General features: G+C 47.1%; 1 protein-coding gene across 4 annotated transcripts in view; it reads left to right on the forward strand.

The window, feature by feature from the left end:
• The window catches only part of ABTB3 (ankyrin repeat and BTB domain containing 3), a 180,754-nt gene that overhangs the window by 152,507 nt on the left and 10,244 nt on the right, over positions 1-18,003 (forward strand). For 3 of the 4 annotated variants that reach the window (XM_063321392.1, XM_063321424.1, XM_063321413.1), the window contains 6 exons: positions 2-137; positions 693-716; positions 1,810-2,030; positions 3,407-3,585; positions 16,245-16,350; positions 17,156-17,258. In XM_063321392.1, the coding sequence (XP_063177462.1) occupies positions 2-137; positions 693-716; positions 1,810-2,030; positions 3,407-3,585; positions 16,245-16,350; positions 17,156-17,258 (769 nt within the window). The remainder of the gene's footprint in view (position 1; positions 138-692; positions 717-1,809; positions 2,031-3,406; positions 3,586-16,244; positions 16,351-17,155; positions 17,259-18,003) is intronic. The other variant, XM_063321403.1, reaches the window with a different exon arrangement.

The raw sequence follows: 18,003 nt of genomic DNA on the forward strand, positions 1-18,003 counted from the left end.
GGAAATTTTGAACTGGTCAGTTTGCTGTTGGAGCGAGGAGCTGACCCCATGATAGGAACAATGTACAGGAACGGCATTTCCATGACTCCACAAGGTGACATGAACTCTTTCAGTCAGGCTGCCGCACATGGACACAGGTAGAGTGGGAACAAGTCTAGTGGCATCCTTCAAGTGCTTATTTTTTGCCTGGGCGTCCATTTTGAGCAGATGGGTGAAAGTTTTGCATGAACAATTGAACATGCCACCAACTGAGCAGAGATGTAAGGCTTTTTGCTAGCATGTGAATTTAAACAGTTGGTGGTACAAGCTGCTTTTTGATAGCTGATTTTAGAAAAAAGGAAGGGGACTCCTCATGGTGTGTTGCAATGCAATGTTTGTTAAATGGTAGCTGATGTGACAGCAGAAAGGAATGCCAAAGACATTCCTTCGGAATTTCTTGTTGACGTATTTCTCAGGTTTGGGATGGATTGTGTCTGTACTGCTGTAGCCTTAATTGTTGTTGAACAGAGTTTCTGCATCTGTGTTTACTGTAAAGTCCCGTGTGCCTTAATGTTGTACGTATGCTGCAAATTTTTTTTAAAAAAAGTAATGAAATGAGCACCTGGCATGCATGACCTTGCAACGCTCAGGAGTTGACTGCAGTGTAATCAATTAGTATTATGATCTTCACGTTCCTGCTTTTCTGATTGTAGCCATCCAGAGGAACATAGATACAGGTTAGAGACAGTACGTACCGTCTGTTTGCTTAGAAACAAGCTGCCAGTCTAACAACATGCTAACGGCATGTCAGGGCGGGTTCGCACAACACTGCCCATGTGGAGCCTGCGAGGGATCCCTGGGACAGAGAGGACAGTTTGGTTATTGGAGTCTCACGTTCGCTGCACCGGCCTTGCTGCCAGCTGGTGTGAGTGGGACACATGCACCCGAGGAGGACCTGGGGCTCTCCTCGGCTTGGCTGCTGGCTGTGCATGTTGCAGGCCCTGGCTCTTATTTTCCTACCTGTACACCACTCACGCACACTCCCTCCTCCTGCCCGCTCTGCTGCAAATTTATTTGGGACATACCGTGCCCTGCTGCCACCCCACGCCGGGGTCTGAGCGGGTGAAGGGTGGACTTTGGAGTACGAGGGAGGTGGGATGGGGACCAACATGGTTTCTCTTCTCACAGCTGTGAAGCTGAGAGCAACTCTGTTGAGATCAGTGAGGTTACACTGGTACGAACCTGAGGTCACCAAGACTGAGTTTGGGCTTTGCTATTTGATGGCCCAGCCGGATCAGTGGCTTTGCAGAGTAGTCCCAGATGTGCTCGAACCTGCCCTGACTGTCTTCGTTGAATGTCTAGCTGCTCCAGCTTCCCCGGACTGCTTTGAGTGTTAATTGAGTGGTGGTGCTTTTGGTAGCTCCAGGCAGCTCCCTTCTCAAGCGGCCTCCATGGTGAAAGTCCAGAGAGCTTGTCCAGAGGCACCTCAGCCTTGCCTGATGGTGGGAAGAAGTCTTGAGTCATGTTTAGCTCGTGGGTCTCTGTTCCCACGAGATGCTGCCACTCGTGCGACATCTGTATGGTTCCTGTCATGACAGCAATGTCTTGCAGACATGGCCCAGGCAGTGCAGGTGGGCTAGCAGGAGCGGTGCTTGCCTTGGGACTGCTCTCAGACAGTCCTGCCATTAATTGGAGTAATTTCCTGGATAGGTATCCTAAGTTGCCACATCGCAGCAAGTATCTCCAGCAAAAAGAAAGCCAAGCCACTGACTCTATGCTCTCCTGCCCTCTTTCTCCCTCTCCCGCTCTCTGTCGTGCCATGATTGATAGGAACGTCTTTCGTAAGCTGCTTGCTCAGCCGGAGAAGGAGAAGAGCGATATTCTGTCGCTGGAGGAGATCCTGGCCGAGGGGACGGACTTGCCCGACTCGGCGGCAGCTCCACTCTGTGCCAGCCGCAACAGCAAGGCCAAGCTGAAAGCCCTGAAGGAGGCCATGTACCACAGCGCCGAGCACGGCTACGTGGATGTGACCATTGACATACGGAGCATAGGTCAGTCCTGGCACCCTCTCCTCTCCCTCCAGGGAAGGACCGCTGTAAGAAATGCACCTCTCTTGAGGAGCTGTTGCTTAAACAGACTACGGTTGCACTTTCCTCAACTCTTGTGGAAGGAGAAGGCGATGGGGGATCTGGCAGGTTCCCAGCCCATTTTGGCTCCATAGCACACCCTATTCAGGGGCTCTGGGGCAGTGTTCGGCTGCCGTGGGCCACCTCCAACATCTCTCTTTGGCACTCTGCTGTAAAGCAGTACACCATTAAAACATCTTTATTTTCTGAGGTTTGTGAGCCTCTGAGGGCAGGAGCAGGGAACTGGCTTCTTGGTGTGCCAACTCTGCCAATGCGGGGCTTGAACATCATACCAGCCTGCTGGGGAGTCACTTCTGCCTGTGGGGGAGGGTGGTTGGGTAGCGTGGAGGGGAATCGGTCTGGACTGCGTATTTACCATCCCCATTGATTTGTGTTCAGAGAGAGAGAGAGAGACCCAAGTACCCAGTTTGCCTCTGCCTGGTGTGGTGCTGCAGCCCTGGGGACATGTGGCGTGGGTCAGGGTGTGCAGTGGTCTCAGCGGTGTCTCACCATCTGGGTTGAGCAGGCAAAGACCTGGCGATGAATGAAAGGAAAGCAAAGGGCTGCTCTCCAGGCGCTGGACCTTTGCTGAAATGGAAGGAAAAACCTTTAGTAGTCAAATGCCAGGCTTGCGTTTCCTCCCACTCTGTTCTGCAAGAGCAGAAACTAGGTCACATCCAGCCTAATGCCTGCAGAGGTACATTAGCTCCATGCGCTTTCTCACTCAGTGCATGGGAGCAGTTCCCTTTAAGTTCCTGGAGAGTGGTTCTGCCACGACAAGCTACTTGAAAAAGCTGATCTGCTTAATTTGCCCAGTGCTGTTTAGGGAAGATAGTAATGATCAGGAGAGGACATTGGGTAGCGCTTGAATGAAGTTTTAATTTGAAGACCACCAGTTTGAATCCAGGTGGGTAGTGACCAAAATCGGGTTTTTTACCATTTAATGGCTCTCCAGGGCCGTATTCAAACAAATGAGCTAGTGTAAATCTAGTTTCCAAAAGGCTTTTGCATCACAGAGCACCACTGCAATTACCACAAATTGGCAGTCTCAGCAGAGAAGCTGAAGGCTAGATGAGCAGGGAGACCACAGTCTTCTCTTAGCATTTGGAGGAAAGCCTCTGTGCACTAGGTCTGGTATGTCCTGGTAACCACCAGCCTTCTCAATCGGGGATACACAGGAATTTGATTTTTTTGGGTTATTTGGCAGCTTTTGCGTAAAACCTTAATGTAAGTAAAGGTAAAAAAGCAGACGAGCACATCCTTCTCTGAAGCTGGGAATGAGCTCTATCCTCCATCCACAGGTGTTCCCTGGACGCTGCACACATGGCTGGAGTCCTTGCGCACGTCCTTCCAGCAGCACAGGCGACCCCTCATCCAGTGCTTGCTAAAGGAATTCAAGTCCATTCAGGAAGAAGAGTACACGGAGGAGCTCATCACACAAGGATTGCCTCTGATGTTTGAGATACTGAAAGCCAGCAAGGTAGGATAAGATATGCATTTTAAAGAAATCAGCCTCATTCCCATCCCATGAGACACAAAGCTTGCAATGTTGTTTTTGCACAGCTGTCCCAAAGCTTGTTTAGACTGTATAGGATTATTATTATTTGTATTATGTATATCTTTTTTTTTTCCATTGTGGAAGCATGTGTTAAAAATGCACAAGCTAATCACATCTCCTGCTAGAACCGCTTAATAGTGATGCAAACAATAACCTGGAGAGACAACAGAAGATGATGCATAGTGTTGAAATTAAAGTCAAAAAGGTAACTGCAGTATGGCAAGAGATGTTGATAACCAACCCAACCCAAAGAGTAACTTTATCCAGCTTGTTTTACAGGACTGTACAACAAAGCTAATGTTCATGTTTGCTTTGGATTTCTTTAACCTCTCACATGACTTTCTCTTCCCTTCATGTGGGATTTGGACTCTTAAACTTGTGGGGAGACTGGTTTCTACAAGCACAGAACAGGATAATTTTTTTAAGTCTTCTGTGTGAATGTTTGAACTTGCAGCTTCCCCAGATTTATTCTTTCAGCTGACATTTTCTTAGCCAGACAAATCGGACTAACAAAACCTTTTGAAGGAGGTACCATTCAGCGTGCAAGTATAATAGCAAAGGGGATGATCATGGGGCAGGCAAGGAGAGGAAAATGTTTTACCTAGTGAAGGATGGATACTTCCTTTTGAAATTGTTACAACCAACAGTTTCTTCTCTACTGGTCCCCCTGACAGTCAGTTGCTCCCAAGGAATGCCAAGTCAACTTTACTGTTACTATCAAATCGTTATAGTGAGGAAAAGTATCAGAAGGTTTTGATTGCTGTTCTTTTTCTCATGTACCACAATACGTCTTGGTATGGTCTTCTAATTGTGTAACTGGGAAGTAAATAACATTTCTCACCCAACTCTACATGTAACAGCAAGGAGCAGATAATTTTTAGCACCTGCAGCAATAGCATAAATAATGTGAAAAAGGGAGAGGTGCTGTTATAGGCACTCAATACTAAAAAGTTTCCAGACTTAGTATAGCTAATGAAAGCCTACATGGATTTATTTCTTGTATCCTGCTGCAAAAGAGGTCTTGGACTACAGTCCCAAGCAAATCCTGAATATTTGTTCCAGCAATTGTTCTGATTTTTGCTCCCACGAGTCTTTCCTTTGGGATTAGTTTGTATTGGATGGGTATTTATGGAGAATATTTGAGATAGCTTTTAGGAAATCATTCCAAATACCAGGATTTGCAGATTCCTTGTTCTGAACTCGCTTGGGATTCCTTGCTTGGGATTACTCGCTTGTAGATTCCTTGTTCTTGAACTCCTTGTTCTGAACTACCAGCAAGGTGCTGTTTTATTTCAACGCTGGTATAAAACTAATTGTATTGAAAACTTAATGGAGATTAAGTTTAGGCCTTGTAATCTAGGATGAGGGATAGTTTTAATTGCTCTCCTCCTGGGTGGCTGAAGCCAAGGCCAATGATCATTGTTAGAATAAGCTATTTACGTAGGATTATACTTCTGGGACATGTTAGACTGGGTCTTCCAGAGTCTGTTGTAGGAGACCTGGAAACAAATAAGACTGCTACCTTCTGCTTTGGGTTCACTTAAAACCTAAATTGTGGAGGGATGAAACAACTGAAGTATCACAAAAAGCCCTACATGACAAAGAAGAAATCTGTGCTGATCTTTATTCCTCCCTCTGGGCCTAGGGGAGCTCGCTGTCTTCACTCTTCATGAGCATGCATATTCACAAACACACACACATACGCTGCTTCATATTCTTAGAAAAATAATGAATCATTCTGGGACACTGTAAGGGTTTAAAAATTGTCTGCAAACGGCATGAATTATTGCGGCGGTCTTGTCCAAATGGCCTCTCACAAAGCTCTCCCAGACAGAAATGTGGACAGACTCTATGCAACCCTTTGGAAGGAATCAAAATAAATTCATTTGTAGGAGAATGAGCCAATAAAAGTTCTCCCTGGCCACTCCGTAGAAGGCAGGCGAGGAAAGCTGGGATTCAAAGGATCTTCTGTTCCCCTTCTCTGGAAGGGCTGAGAGCAGAGACTGTTCTTTATGTATACCCACAGAATGGAAATCTCCTTTAAGAGGTGCAGAAGGGCCGTAACTGTCATTCACATCCCTCTCTTTTGACAGCAAATTGTAAAGCTCTGCATTTTGTAGAGCTGTGGGGAGATGAGTTTGATTTGCCCACTCGGACATCCTTTTCCCTGTGGGCTGGGAACTTCGAGAGAGATTACAACTCTTGTGAAACATCACAGTCTGGCCCAGTACATTTCCTTAATGAGTTTTTCAGGGCAAAAAGTATAAAATAAGCAACTAGGAAGCACAGAGCCACTTAGCATTTCTTGGCTGATGTAAAACAAGATGTCCCATTTGCTACATATTGTGATGCTCGGTATATTTTAATTGCATGGCAACTTGCACCAAATAGAAATGGCCTTTTGCATTCCTATAAATAGTTCGAACTATCCCATAATCTCAGAACAATTTAGAAATATTAATGAGTTGAGACATGGAAGAAGATCTTGTCCTCCCTTTATGAACAGAGAAACTGAGGTAATTAAACTGAGGCAGACTTTCAGCGCCCCGTAGAGTGACAGTCTTGGCCTCAGAAGCTGTGGCAACCTGGATAACCCAGACAGAAATTTGTAAATTGAGTAATTTGGCCAGAGAAACTCTCCAAAAATCGCATAGAAATATAGGGCAGGTCTCAGAGTAGGAAGCGTGCCTGCTGTGCAAAAAGGCCAGATACTACAGAAATGAAAAGGTTAAAGAAAAAATGACCAATACCTACAAGAACACCATGAGATAAAAGGAATCCCTTTTGTCTTATAGATGGTTCTTAAAGTTCCTGTTCCTAGAGTGCCCAGATGTGAGAGTTTATGTGGGAGCTCTGCCACCAGCCAGCACTGATGTTGGTGTCCTGCAGGGTGGCACTCCGCTCCCATTTATGTGCCCGGACGCTGACAATGGAGATAAAAATAAAAATCTGCAGAAGTCCTGATGCTGGAACACAGAACACCAACAAAAATTGGCAAATCAAGCAAAACTGGCTGAGCTGAAGTCCCTAGTTTTATTCCCTCTCTTCAAGCTGTGAAATAAGCTGGGAAGAATGGTGAATAGATTGCACATTGGTTGTTCGCTGCTGCACTAAAGCCCTGGAGGAAGACTTCCAAAAGCAGAAATGAAGGTTTGATACCCAGCTCCTGGTGGCTTCCAATGAGATGGAGCGCTTTTGTTTCCTTTCATGCCCTTAAATGTCTTTATCAGCTGCACCGTTGAGAATTGGATGGAGAGCGGAGAAGTGGCAGCATTTCCATGCTGGCAAGGCAGAGCTGGGAGAACAGACAGAGAATTGCTCTGCACTCGCTTCCCCCTACCATTTCTGCTGTCATGCAGTGAGCTTGGGTCATTACCAAACCAAGGAACAAAGACGAGGTACTCTGGAGAAAGCAGCATCAGTGGAAGGGATGCGGAGAGCTCAGTATAAGGCACTTTCCTAAGAACAAGCAAAACTCAAACCGGGAAAGCTCTGACACTAAAAATATCAATGGTGTTGTGGTGGATTTGGGCCACGAGATGAGCAGGAAAGGCGCTGCCATTTCAGGATGGATTGAATCTCTTTGGCAGACGAGCAGACAAACATAGCCTGCTAGAAGTGGTTTGGACAGGGCTGCGTGAGACAAAAGCCGGAGAGACACTTCTGGAAGCAAGTAGCCCTGAGCTAAACTTCAGCTGCTGCATAGAGCAGAGTTGAGTCCCTCAAAGCTAAGATGACACTGGAGATCTTGTTGCAGAAGGATAGGAAGATGCAGCTGAATTTCTGCCTGTTGGAATCTGTGTTGTGCTCTTTGTGGCCTGGGGAAACCCCCAGGCTTCTCACTGGAAGCTCTCCTTTGCCTCCAGACGAGATTGATGTTTGCTTTGCCTGCGCCTGGCTCTGAGCTGGATTGCCCTCCCGCCTCATGTTGGAGGACCATATTTGCCAGACGAGTGGATGTGCTTGAGGGCTGGCCACGGCTCGGAGATTGGGCCCCCCCAAATAGAGACTTTTAAAAAAACTGCGTGGAGGTTGCGCCCAGATCTGCAGGCTTGTAGGGCCTGAGGTGGGGCTTGCAGGTCAGCTCTTCCATTTTTGGAGGGAGGTTCTCTTGAGGATAATGTGCTGAAGGTGCTTCTTTCTTTGTCCTCTGTCTACAAAAATCCTGGAGCTCTTTCAGTTTGATCTTGACATTTCCACAATCTGAAAAGAGAGAGACTCAAAACCACAACCTTGGAAGTTAAACACATCTGGCCTTTGGAGGAGGTTGGGTTTAGATTTCCACTCCGGAGCTCAGCGTGAGCTTGAATTGTCATTAAAATCTCCCAGCTCCATCCATGCAGATGAGCCAGCACCGTTGCCGGTAGTACGAGCTTGTGAGCCAGCTTCATCCACTGCTTTTTCTGTGTACAGCAATTCAGATCAGATTGTCCTTGACCTACTTTTTGGCGAAAAAGACAATCTTTTAATTCCAAATAACATCTCTTAGAACTTTCTCTCTTCCCCTGTAGCATGGCAGGGAGCTGCTATTTGCCATTACTTTGGATCCTTTGTGGGCACACATTGCTGTCGTCCCCATGTGCATTGAGCGCACGTGCGGAAGTGTTGTCTGGAGTTCTTGCTGGTGTATTGTCCAAGACAAAATCAGCTTGAAAAATTGTAGAAGGGATCCCTCATTGCCCTTCCTCAGTTGGATTCTGCTGCTTTCTCTTCAACCTTCCAATCAGTGACGAGGTCATTTATTTTAAAATTTAGACCATTAGCGAGGTTTTGATCACACTGTGCAGCCAGGGTTGTTGAAAGATGCAGGAAACTACTTTGCAAAGATGTTTCCTCGGAATTTAAAGCTCCTGCAGAGTTTCACAAACTCTACAAATTGCATTGCTGCCTATAGACAGCTGAAGAAAGCTGCAGGGGTGCACAGACTGAAAGGCTGCGCTGTTTGAAGAGCAGCCATCAGTCTGGCGTTGACAGTTATTGAGAACAAATAACAATTCAAAACAATAACCAGTTTTTAAAATTCCAAAAGGATTCGGGCTTGTGGGTATCTTGAAGAACCTGGGCTATATAATTTAAAAGCTAAAGTACTCTTTCGGCAGAGACTTAGCCACTTAGAATCCAAAAACTCTTAGAAAGTAAAATTTGGCATTTTTTTTTAATACATCTTTTCAGAAATAGCAGCATGTAGCCTCTGCCACAGATGCAGTAACTACTGGAAAAAAAATTCATATCTCCAACAAACAGAAAGCAGCAGGAAGGGCTGAAAAATCTGCCTGCTCTGTTGCAGCAAAATGTTCAGAAGCTGAAGCTTGAGACGGGCATCTTGTTTTGGTCTTCCTGAATTTAATTCCTCTAAAACAAATGTCAGGAGAGGTTCCTCAGAGAATGTCGACAGGTTCAGCTTGTGCGTCTGTTCTACAAAGTCCAGGCACGGTGGTCAGCAAACATCAGATTTTCCCCAAGGTCCGCACGTGACCTAGAAAGTGACACTGGAAGATGGAGGAGGTAGAAAATTCCCCTTTTTGTCCCTTGCTGGGTTGAAATTAATATTTGAGATGGGCTTGAGGGAAGCTGTGCTTCGCTGTTTGAAGCCCGACTGCTCTGTTCTGCAGGAAGGGCTTAGGTTAGATGGGAGAGGTGAACCCTGTATGGTGCTCTGGCAGGCACTGGGTCATGCCCAGCTCCTAGGGGAAGGCCCTCCCTCGGGAGAGTGCTGCGCATGTTTCTCCTGCTTGGAGACGGATCAGGAAAGACCCCTCTTTGCTGGGTGAAATTTTACTTCCTTGTTTAAGCTGCTTTTCAGCAGCAAATTGAGGTTTTACTATAATGACAGGTTTCATTACAATGTTTGTTCTCCACATAATATTTTACCTTTCTTGAAAAAAATTAACACCTGAAAATGGAATATTTTGGCTGATGACTGAAATACTTTAACTGAAGAAAAATGTGGACTTCCCACAGAGGAGACAGACACACCAAAACCCGTACTAAAAATAACCCTGAAGACATTCCAGGATGCTAAAGGGCCCACTTAAGGGTTTCATGGAGTGGCTAATGCCCTTCTGTGTGTCAGCTAATGCCCAGCCTGCGCTCGGTGATGGATCATTTGGCTGGGACTTTGAGTGATTTCTTAAGGCAGGTTTCTCAAGTTCTCAAGTAATTGCAGCGATCTGTAACGTTGCCTGTTGTCATTTGTAGTACTTCTGTGTCTAAACAGTTCAGAGTAACCAGGACGCAAGTTATCCACACATGTACGTCGTGCATTCTCCATGTGAGATGCAAACGCCAGGTACCGAGTGGCATGTTAATAACAGACTGTTAACCCTGTCTCGTGTTTTCGTAACGCGGATTCAGATTCGTACTAACACAGGTTTGATTTTTTTTTTCTACCCTCTGTCTGCCTTCTAAAACGTTCACCTGCCAGAGGCAGGAGCCGTTTCTTCATTTACAATAAATAAATGCCATGGATGTGACACCTGCCCTTTTCTGGGCTCTCATCCAGGGATTAGACTGTGCCCGGGGATCTGAGCTTTTTACATACAATGCACAGCTGTGATATAAAGAGCCTTTTGAAAGGGAGGCTTGGCAGCTTTCCCAGAAGCTAACTGAAGGGTCCATTTGTGCCTTACCTGTGATTAATTCTTTTCCGTTTGTATTTGCAGTGGAAGGACTTGAGCCCAGCACTAACAAAACCCATTTTGTTACGCAGTTCACTGCCTCTAACTGTATCTCCAACCTCTGGGGCTTCCCTACCTTTGCAACTGTTGACTAATATTAATTATGTGTATGCTGCTTAATCATCTAGGAGTGACCCTCTAAAGTGGCATTTAATCGGTTTTGAGGCAGCAAGCAAAAGTGAATTTTGCAAGAGGACTGTAGCGGAAACACCATGTCAGGGATGGAAAAGGTTCAGAGAGACAGCGAAGAAAGTCCCAGAGAGTTTGGGTGCTCAGGGCTGGGGATCTGCGAAAAGCCCTCTCTGTTGTTTCACTTTTTATCGACTCTTTCTGGCAAGAGGGGCACATAAACAGAGGAGTAATTAAAGGGTACCCCAGCGTGTCATGGAAGGAAGTTCACGGATGAGTCCTCAATGGGCTCAGGGTATCCTGAGGCTCCGCCACTGCTGGAACAGCTGCTGGGGACCACGTGGGAAATGGGTGACTAGAAAAAGTGCTTCTGCCACTCTGCATTTAGCAGAGAGCTTGGTCCTCCCAGCATCCTCAGGACCAGGGAGAGAAAAGATACCTTTGCCAGCACCCTTGTTCCCTGAGCAGTCTGGCTTCTCTGCTTGCCGGGGAGATGTGTATTAACAGGCAGACACCAAGCCCAGGAGAATTAATGTGTTACTTTTCTGCCTAACGTGGTGGGCTTTTGGGCTGGGGCTTTGTGGTAGAGGAATTTGAGGGCCTGACACACTTAGGTTAAAACAGCATTAATGGGGCTGAGCTGGTGAAGGCGACATCAATAGAAGGAAAACCCAAAGTACTGCTTGGGATTTTAGAGGCAAAGAAAAGCATCCTAACTTGTTACCGCTGTGGAGGGCAGCCACGTGGAGGTGGTGGAATATCTATAGGCCAGTAAGGAGAACTAAGCAGTGGGTTTTGAGCAGTCCAGAGAGATGTGGTGTGGGAGTGGGGGAGCCTATGAAGAAGAGGCAGCTGAAGCAAAGTGTGGTCAGAGAAGAGCAAAACCTCAGCCTAACTGCTGAATCCGACCTGAGTTTTCCCCTTGAGAGTTTGGAGCATAGCCACCAGATGACACGTATCTTCCACAGGTACTGGAGAAAACTGGGTGTGTATTTCCCAGCTGTGTCCAGTACCTTGTAGGACTACATCCCAGAATGGCTGGGCTGGGTCCAACTGGGTAAGCTGGAAGGGAGCAAGCTCTCCCAGGGTATGTGCCAAAGTCTGGCAGAGCCTTTCCGGAGTCTTGCCACAGACCTTCATCAGATGGACGTTCATGAAAAAATACCCCTGCGCTCCCCACCCAGGTCTTCACCTCTTTTCAGATCAATCAACTAGTCATCTCTGCTCCAGCAACTTGAAAACCTTCAGCTTTGCTTCAAAAGAATTTATGAATTCCCCTTGCAGTTCAAGTGCATTCGCCTGGAGTGGGGAATTCCTTTAGATCTCTGCTGAAGAGTGCTTTTAAGTCGGGAGACCGCTTGTATCTACAAAGCAAAGTTGCTTGCTCACCGACCAACTCTCTGCTGGAAGCAGCGTCTCCCTCAGAAGATTCACTGTTGTTCCCTATTCCCTCTTGCCTATCTGTAAACTACCCCATGGCTAGGTAAATATTTTTATTATATCCTATGCCAAGCTTTCTTCCCCCTCCCACGGTAGAAGATGCGCGTCGGCTGCCTTTGGCTGCGAATGAACGCCCATGTCTGAAAGGAAGCTGGCCTTGCTCCAGATCTCAGCCTCGCACATCCTGGCACAATGTTTTCCAACATCAAACTGGAGCAAGAAAACAAACTTCGGTTTGCTCCTCCGGTGTTAATGTCGCCGCCCACAACTGCTGCAGCGAGCTCTTACAGCTGTTCTTTCACTGTCAGCTGGTAGAGGGATAGGGTAAAACGGGAAGGATTATCCAGCTCGGTGCTTAAATGGGGGATGGATGTGGTAACCGGGGCAGCTTCTGAGCTTCCCAGTGCAGGCACTGTGTGAAGGGGAATGTTGAATAGTCTGGATATGTCCTCCTCTCTGTCCGAGCAATGCTGGTGCCCCAGCTCATGGACTCTTGCAGTTGTTCCCAATTACTTCACAGGCAGCCCAGCTCAGCCTGCTCCAAGACCAGGATTTGGCTTTAAAAAAGCCAATTTTTTCCCCAGCCATCCAGTTGCAGACAAAGTATCCCTTTTCTTTCTCCTCTTTTCTGCCTCTCTCTGCCTGGTTTATTGGTAAAAGCCAGCAGAGGCCCTGCGGGGAGCAGATCCAGGGCCACTGCCCTGTGAGCTTGGCTGCGTGTGGGGTGGTGTGGGAAGCTGTGTCTCGGGGAGAAAACTTGCTGCTGTTTCTTAGCGATGACTCTAAATGAGCATATGCTTCAGCTTTCTAGCCGAGCACATTTTTTGGCCTTTCGGTGGCATGCGTTGTAAGGATTTAATGTTACCGACAGAAGCCAAAGGTCTCCAACCTCCTCTCTGCCAAATGAGATCAGTGTCCTGCGTTGGAGGTCTGAAGTTCCACGATGCACCAAGCCACTGTCTGTCTGATGACCCTGCTTTCTTTGATGTGCCAATCCTAAGGTCTCTTTTCTTTGTCTCATCTCTGCTCTGTGTGTCAGGGTTTTTAAGCATCTCTCACGTGAATGTATCTCATCTTGAGCTAATTAGGTTTTTCACAGGCTTGTGGGCAGTCAGTGGCAAGGTGGCTTTATAATGGGCTTGTGTCTGTATACCACAGGGTTTGTGCCCCGTTGGTGACCCAGGGAGGTGGCAGCACCTCGCCTGTGTAAGCAGGCTCCCATGGGGTTGTCCACATGCGCGATCCGTTCATCGTGTTGGTTGGATTTATGAGCAGGGATCCTCTTCTCCCACCTGCGTGATGGGTTTGGCTGGCTCTTCCCCAGTCTCGGTGCGCCTGGACATCCCGGTACACGGTGCCGTGGCTCGGACTAGTGAGTGAGACCTCTGGTTCCTAACAAGGTCCTGGGAAATACCCAGATTTTCCATCAGCGCATTCCCACAGGCACTCCAGAAGGAGGAGATGCGTTGTCTTTATTGATGTATATGAGCGTTTTTAAAAAGCTATTGCCCAGGCACAGCTGTGGCTGGGACTAGTGAGCTCATGGACCCACTAAAACCACAGCGGCATAGACAGGACCTGTGCAAACCGGCAGATTCGAGAGGGAGCTGCCAGTAGCTGTCCTCTTTAGTGCAGTTACTCTGCTTTTATTCATTGCGGGTAAAGGTGAGCACTGCTCTTTCAATTATGCCTCTCCTCTCCAGAAGCTTCCCTCTGCTCTGAACCACGGAATTATCCCCATTCTCTGTTGTATTTACCGACTTCTTAGCATCTGCCGGATCCAACTGGGAGCTGCCCTGCTGGTAATCAGCATCCCCCCGGACACACTCCTCCCTGGCTGACTCAGTCGGCTGCGATGCTTCGACACAGCCCTTCCGAGCAGAGAAGCAATTGCTCTTTCTGCCCTGTCTGTCTAGAGCTCTCCCCTACTAGCCCTCCCGGCAGCTGAGTCACTTCCTTCTTTAAATCTGGCCTTAAATCTTCCTTTTCTCTTCTTCACCCTGTGATTCACTCCCTTTGTGAAGCGCTTTGCAAAGCTCAGGCTGGAAGATGCTGAGACGCTCCCGGTGTGAGATGTCCCCCTTGTCTCACAGCCGCAGCGGTGAGCCCCTCTCCGAGGCCTGGTCCCTGCGCCGTGCTAAACGGTGTCTTAGTATCACTATTTGTCTTATCTTAGCATTTCTTTCAATGCTACATCTGACGTAGAAATAGGAGCCACCTCCTGCCTGCAGGCGAGCGCGTGTGATTTCCTTTGACATCAGCGTGTGCCTATGAGGGCACAGCTCTACCCTTTCCCACCCCATTTGATTAGATTCAGTAAGGGAATCGTTGCAGGATCTCTGCTGCTCCTCCTCGTCCCCCGTGGGATTTAAGGAGCACTGCTGTTAGAACTGAGCTGAAATGTGCTCAGAGAACGGAAAGTTTCAATTCCTGCTATATAAGCCTGGCGATATTTTTAGTATAACATCTACACTCCTCAAATTTTTATGTTAAGATTTTTTTTCTCCCTTACCTACTTATTTCCTTGGCCTTGGACCCTTTAATCACAGAATCACAGAATCTTCATGGTTGGAAAGGACCCTTAAGATCATCAAGTCCAACCAAACAACCTACAATCTCTGCCACTAGAGCATGCCCTGAAGTGCCACATCTAGATGTTTCTTAAACACCTCTAGGGATGGTGACTCCACCACCTCCCTGGGCAGGCTGTTCCAGTGCCTGACCACTCTTTCAGTAAAGTAATTCTTCCTAATATCTGATCTAAACCTCCCCTGCCACAACTTCAGACCATTTCCTCTGGTCCTGTCATTATTCACCTGGGAGAAGAGGCCAACCCCTACCTCTCTACAACCTCCTTTCAGGTAGTTGTAGAGGGCAATGAGGTCTCCCCTCAGCCTCCTCTTCTCCAAGCTAAACATGCCCAGCTCCCTCAGCTTCTCCTCATATGACCTGGTCTCCAGACCTCTCACCAGCTTGGTAGCTCTCCTCTGGGACACGCTCCAGCGCTTCAATGTCCCTCTTGTACAGAGGGGCCCAGAACTGAACACAGCACTCGAGGTGAGGCCTCACCAGTCCCGAGTACAGAGGCACCATCACTTCCCTACTCCTGCTGGCCACGCTATTCCTGATCCAAGCCAGAATGCTGTTGGCCTTCTTGGCCACCTGGGCACACTGCTGGCTCATGTTAAGCTGGCCGTCTACCAGCACCCCCAGGCCCTTTTCTGCCGGGCAGCTTTCCAGCCACTCTTCCCCAAGCCTGCAGCGTTGCTTGGGGTTGTTGTGACCAAAATGCAGCTCCCGGCACTTGGCCTTATTAAACCTCATACAGTTGGCCTTGGCCCATCAATCCAGCCTGTCCAGATCCGTCTGTTGAGCCTTCAATATCTAAGTGCTTCAAAATCTAACTGCTTCATCTTTTCACAGTTTCCTTGTGTGGAAGGGAATCGCCAACCAACAGGATAGTTAAAAGATTTCATTAATTAGCTGTGTGGCACCACTGAACTTGGCTAGACCTGCTCCAGTTGCCAGCAAAGAGTGGGATAAAATTTGCCAAAGCTTTTAAATCCTGCTTTTGGCTATGACTTAGGTAGCTAAGCACTAAATGCATTTCACTAGCCTTGCAGCTTAGGCCTACGAATGCTCGAGTTGTTCAGGCGCTTAGGAAAGCATCCTGCGGGCACCTTGCCCCCAGAAGCTGGGCAGAGATGGGCAAGGCCAGGGGCCAGACCTGGTTCTGGGAAGGTGTGGGTGGCTTCCTCAGGACAGCGCCAGCAGCGTAAGAACACCTTAACAAAAAATTTGGGGTTGAGTGAGGAGGTTCAGTGGCAGGCTGTGATGCTTCAGTCGCTCTGTAAGGGAGGGTCTGTTTGTGGGACAGTGGCACGTAGAAAGGCATGCAGGCCGTGCAGCTATACCTGTTTGTAGCTCTGGTTTTCTAAAACTTGACCGATGACCGTTTTCTAAAGAGCGAAAAAAAGTCATTTTCCAGTACAGTAAGTCTGCAAATGAAATGAAATCACTATTGTAAAGAAGCTTAGTTTCTACGGAGGGGACAGAGACCGTGGAGTTTGTTAGGAAAATAAGACCTCTAGTCCAAGGAGAGGACTTTTCATTTAAACTGATTCCTACAGGAGATGTAGCAATCAAGTAAATGAGAATTGCTGTTTCTAACAAATACTGATAATCCTAAACTCTGGTTTTTAATAAAGCTTCAGCAATCACATTCTTCAGCTTCAAAACAGGCAACTCTTGAGAACAACGTAACATCTCCTTTGCATACTGATCTTACCTTGCATACTAAGCTTACATTTCATATATTTGTTTTCTTTTGCTTAGAATGAAGTGATCAGCCAGCAGCTCTCTGTCATTTTCACTCATTGCTATGGACCCTACCCTATTCCAAAGCTCGTTGAAATTAAGCGCAAGCAGACCTCTCGCCTAGGTAAGCCTGACTTGAAGATACTCGTTGGCTCTCCAAGGAGAGCTGTGGGAAGTCTGCATCGCTGGCCGGGTGCTTGGCGGGGCACGAGTCAGAGAAAAACCTGAATGTGAAAGGCAGAACTAGAAAAAGGAAGGACCCCAAACTTAGCCTGACCTGAAACTCCCACTGAAATCAGGAGGGTCATCAGGTGTGTTAGAGTGGGAATGTAAATCTGCAAAGATTTGTCTGTGTTGCTAATTAGGCTGGGATCTGAGCCTGGGGCCCAGAGCCAAATATCTGTCGGCATCACAAACCGCTGTGGCTGGCTGCGGGTGATGCCGCGGTGGCACAGCCTTCCCAGCCCTGCTGACGGAGCCCGGGTTGTTTTAATGTGACCGAGAGAAGACCCGAGCGATTTTTCCAGGACCCTCTTCCCCTTGGCACAAAGACTTCCCTGCAGGGAAGGGGCGTAATAGGGTATGAATGAGCGTGGGGCCCTCCAGCATCCGTTCAGCTGCAGTTTGGTTTGGGTAGCAGAGCTGGGAGGCTGTGCCAGCTCCGCACGGCGGGGACGGCTGACTCTCATCTCAGCAAAGATTGTCACGGACTTCAAAGCTCTGAATTCCCTTCGTCTGAACTCCACGTGGCTGTCTGGAGGGCTTCTGTCTCAGGCTGTCCAAAATAGCTCTATGGGCTTTAGTCATTAAAAACAATATCCTTTTACACTATTGTCTTCTTTTGTCAAAACAGGAAAATATTCTGTACGTTCATGACTTCTTCCAAACTAAAGTTATTGGCTTTTTTTTCCTTCTTTTTGTGATTCTAGATCCCCATTTTCTTAACAACAAAGAGATGTCAGATGTTACATTTCTGGTGGAAGGAAGACCATTTTATGCACATAGAGTGTTGCTATTTACTGCATCACCAAGGTAAAATATAGAAATGTTTCTGGTTTCTAACAAAAATAGAATTTGATTTTGTGGGTTTGCCTTTTTTTTTTTTTTTTTTTTTGGTTAAGATTTTTTGATGGCTAGTGGCCCAATCTTCAAGTTTTTCCTAAGCAGAACATCTCAACGGCTTGTTTCCTGTTGATCTGCAGGACGTTTAACAAGTGCTCACATCACTAGATTCCCACGAAGTAAATGATCCATGCTTCTGGCCATGCATCTGACTTCATTCCACTGAGGCATATTTGCATGGAGCTCTTTGCTGCATCCAGCTCTTAATCGTAGAGGAGTCTTAACATTTTGATTCTTAATAATCATTTATCCCGTGAGTGGCTAAATCCTGCCCTGCATCAGTGTATGCAGCCTCCAGGAAAAACAAGCTACTACCACACAGTTCATTGACAGCATTTGACATTTTTTAAATAAAATCAAGTAACTACAAAATGTATCCAGAGGCAGTATTTATAGTCTGTTCCATGTGCTCAGAAGACTGGACATGGGTTACCCAGCTCAACCCAGCCTTAGAGATGCTCACAAACCTTATTTGTATAATGTTTAAAAAGGCATGCTTTCAAACAAATTTAGCTGACCCTCCGTAAGAGCGTACTTCAAGACGTGGCAAGGACAAGCCACTGAGTTTGTGTAGTTTGAGCAATGTGGGATTTGATGCTATATGTGCTGCCAACCCACAGCACAGAGTGAAGAGATCTGCATAAAGCAACTGCAG

Source organism: Chroicocephalus ridibundus, chromosome 1 (assembly GCF_963924245.1).
Source record: "Chroicocephalus ridibundus chromosome 1, bChrRid1.1, whole genome shotgun sequence".
Classification (NCBI taxonomy): Eukaryota; Metazoa; Chordata; class Aves; order Charadriiformes; family Laridae; genus Chroicocephalus; species Chroicocephalus ridibundus.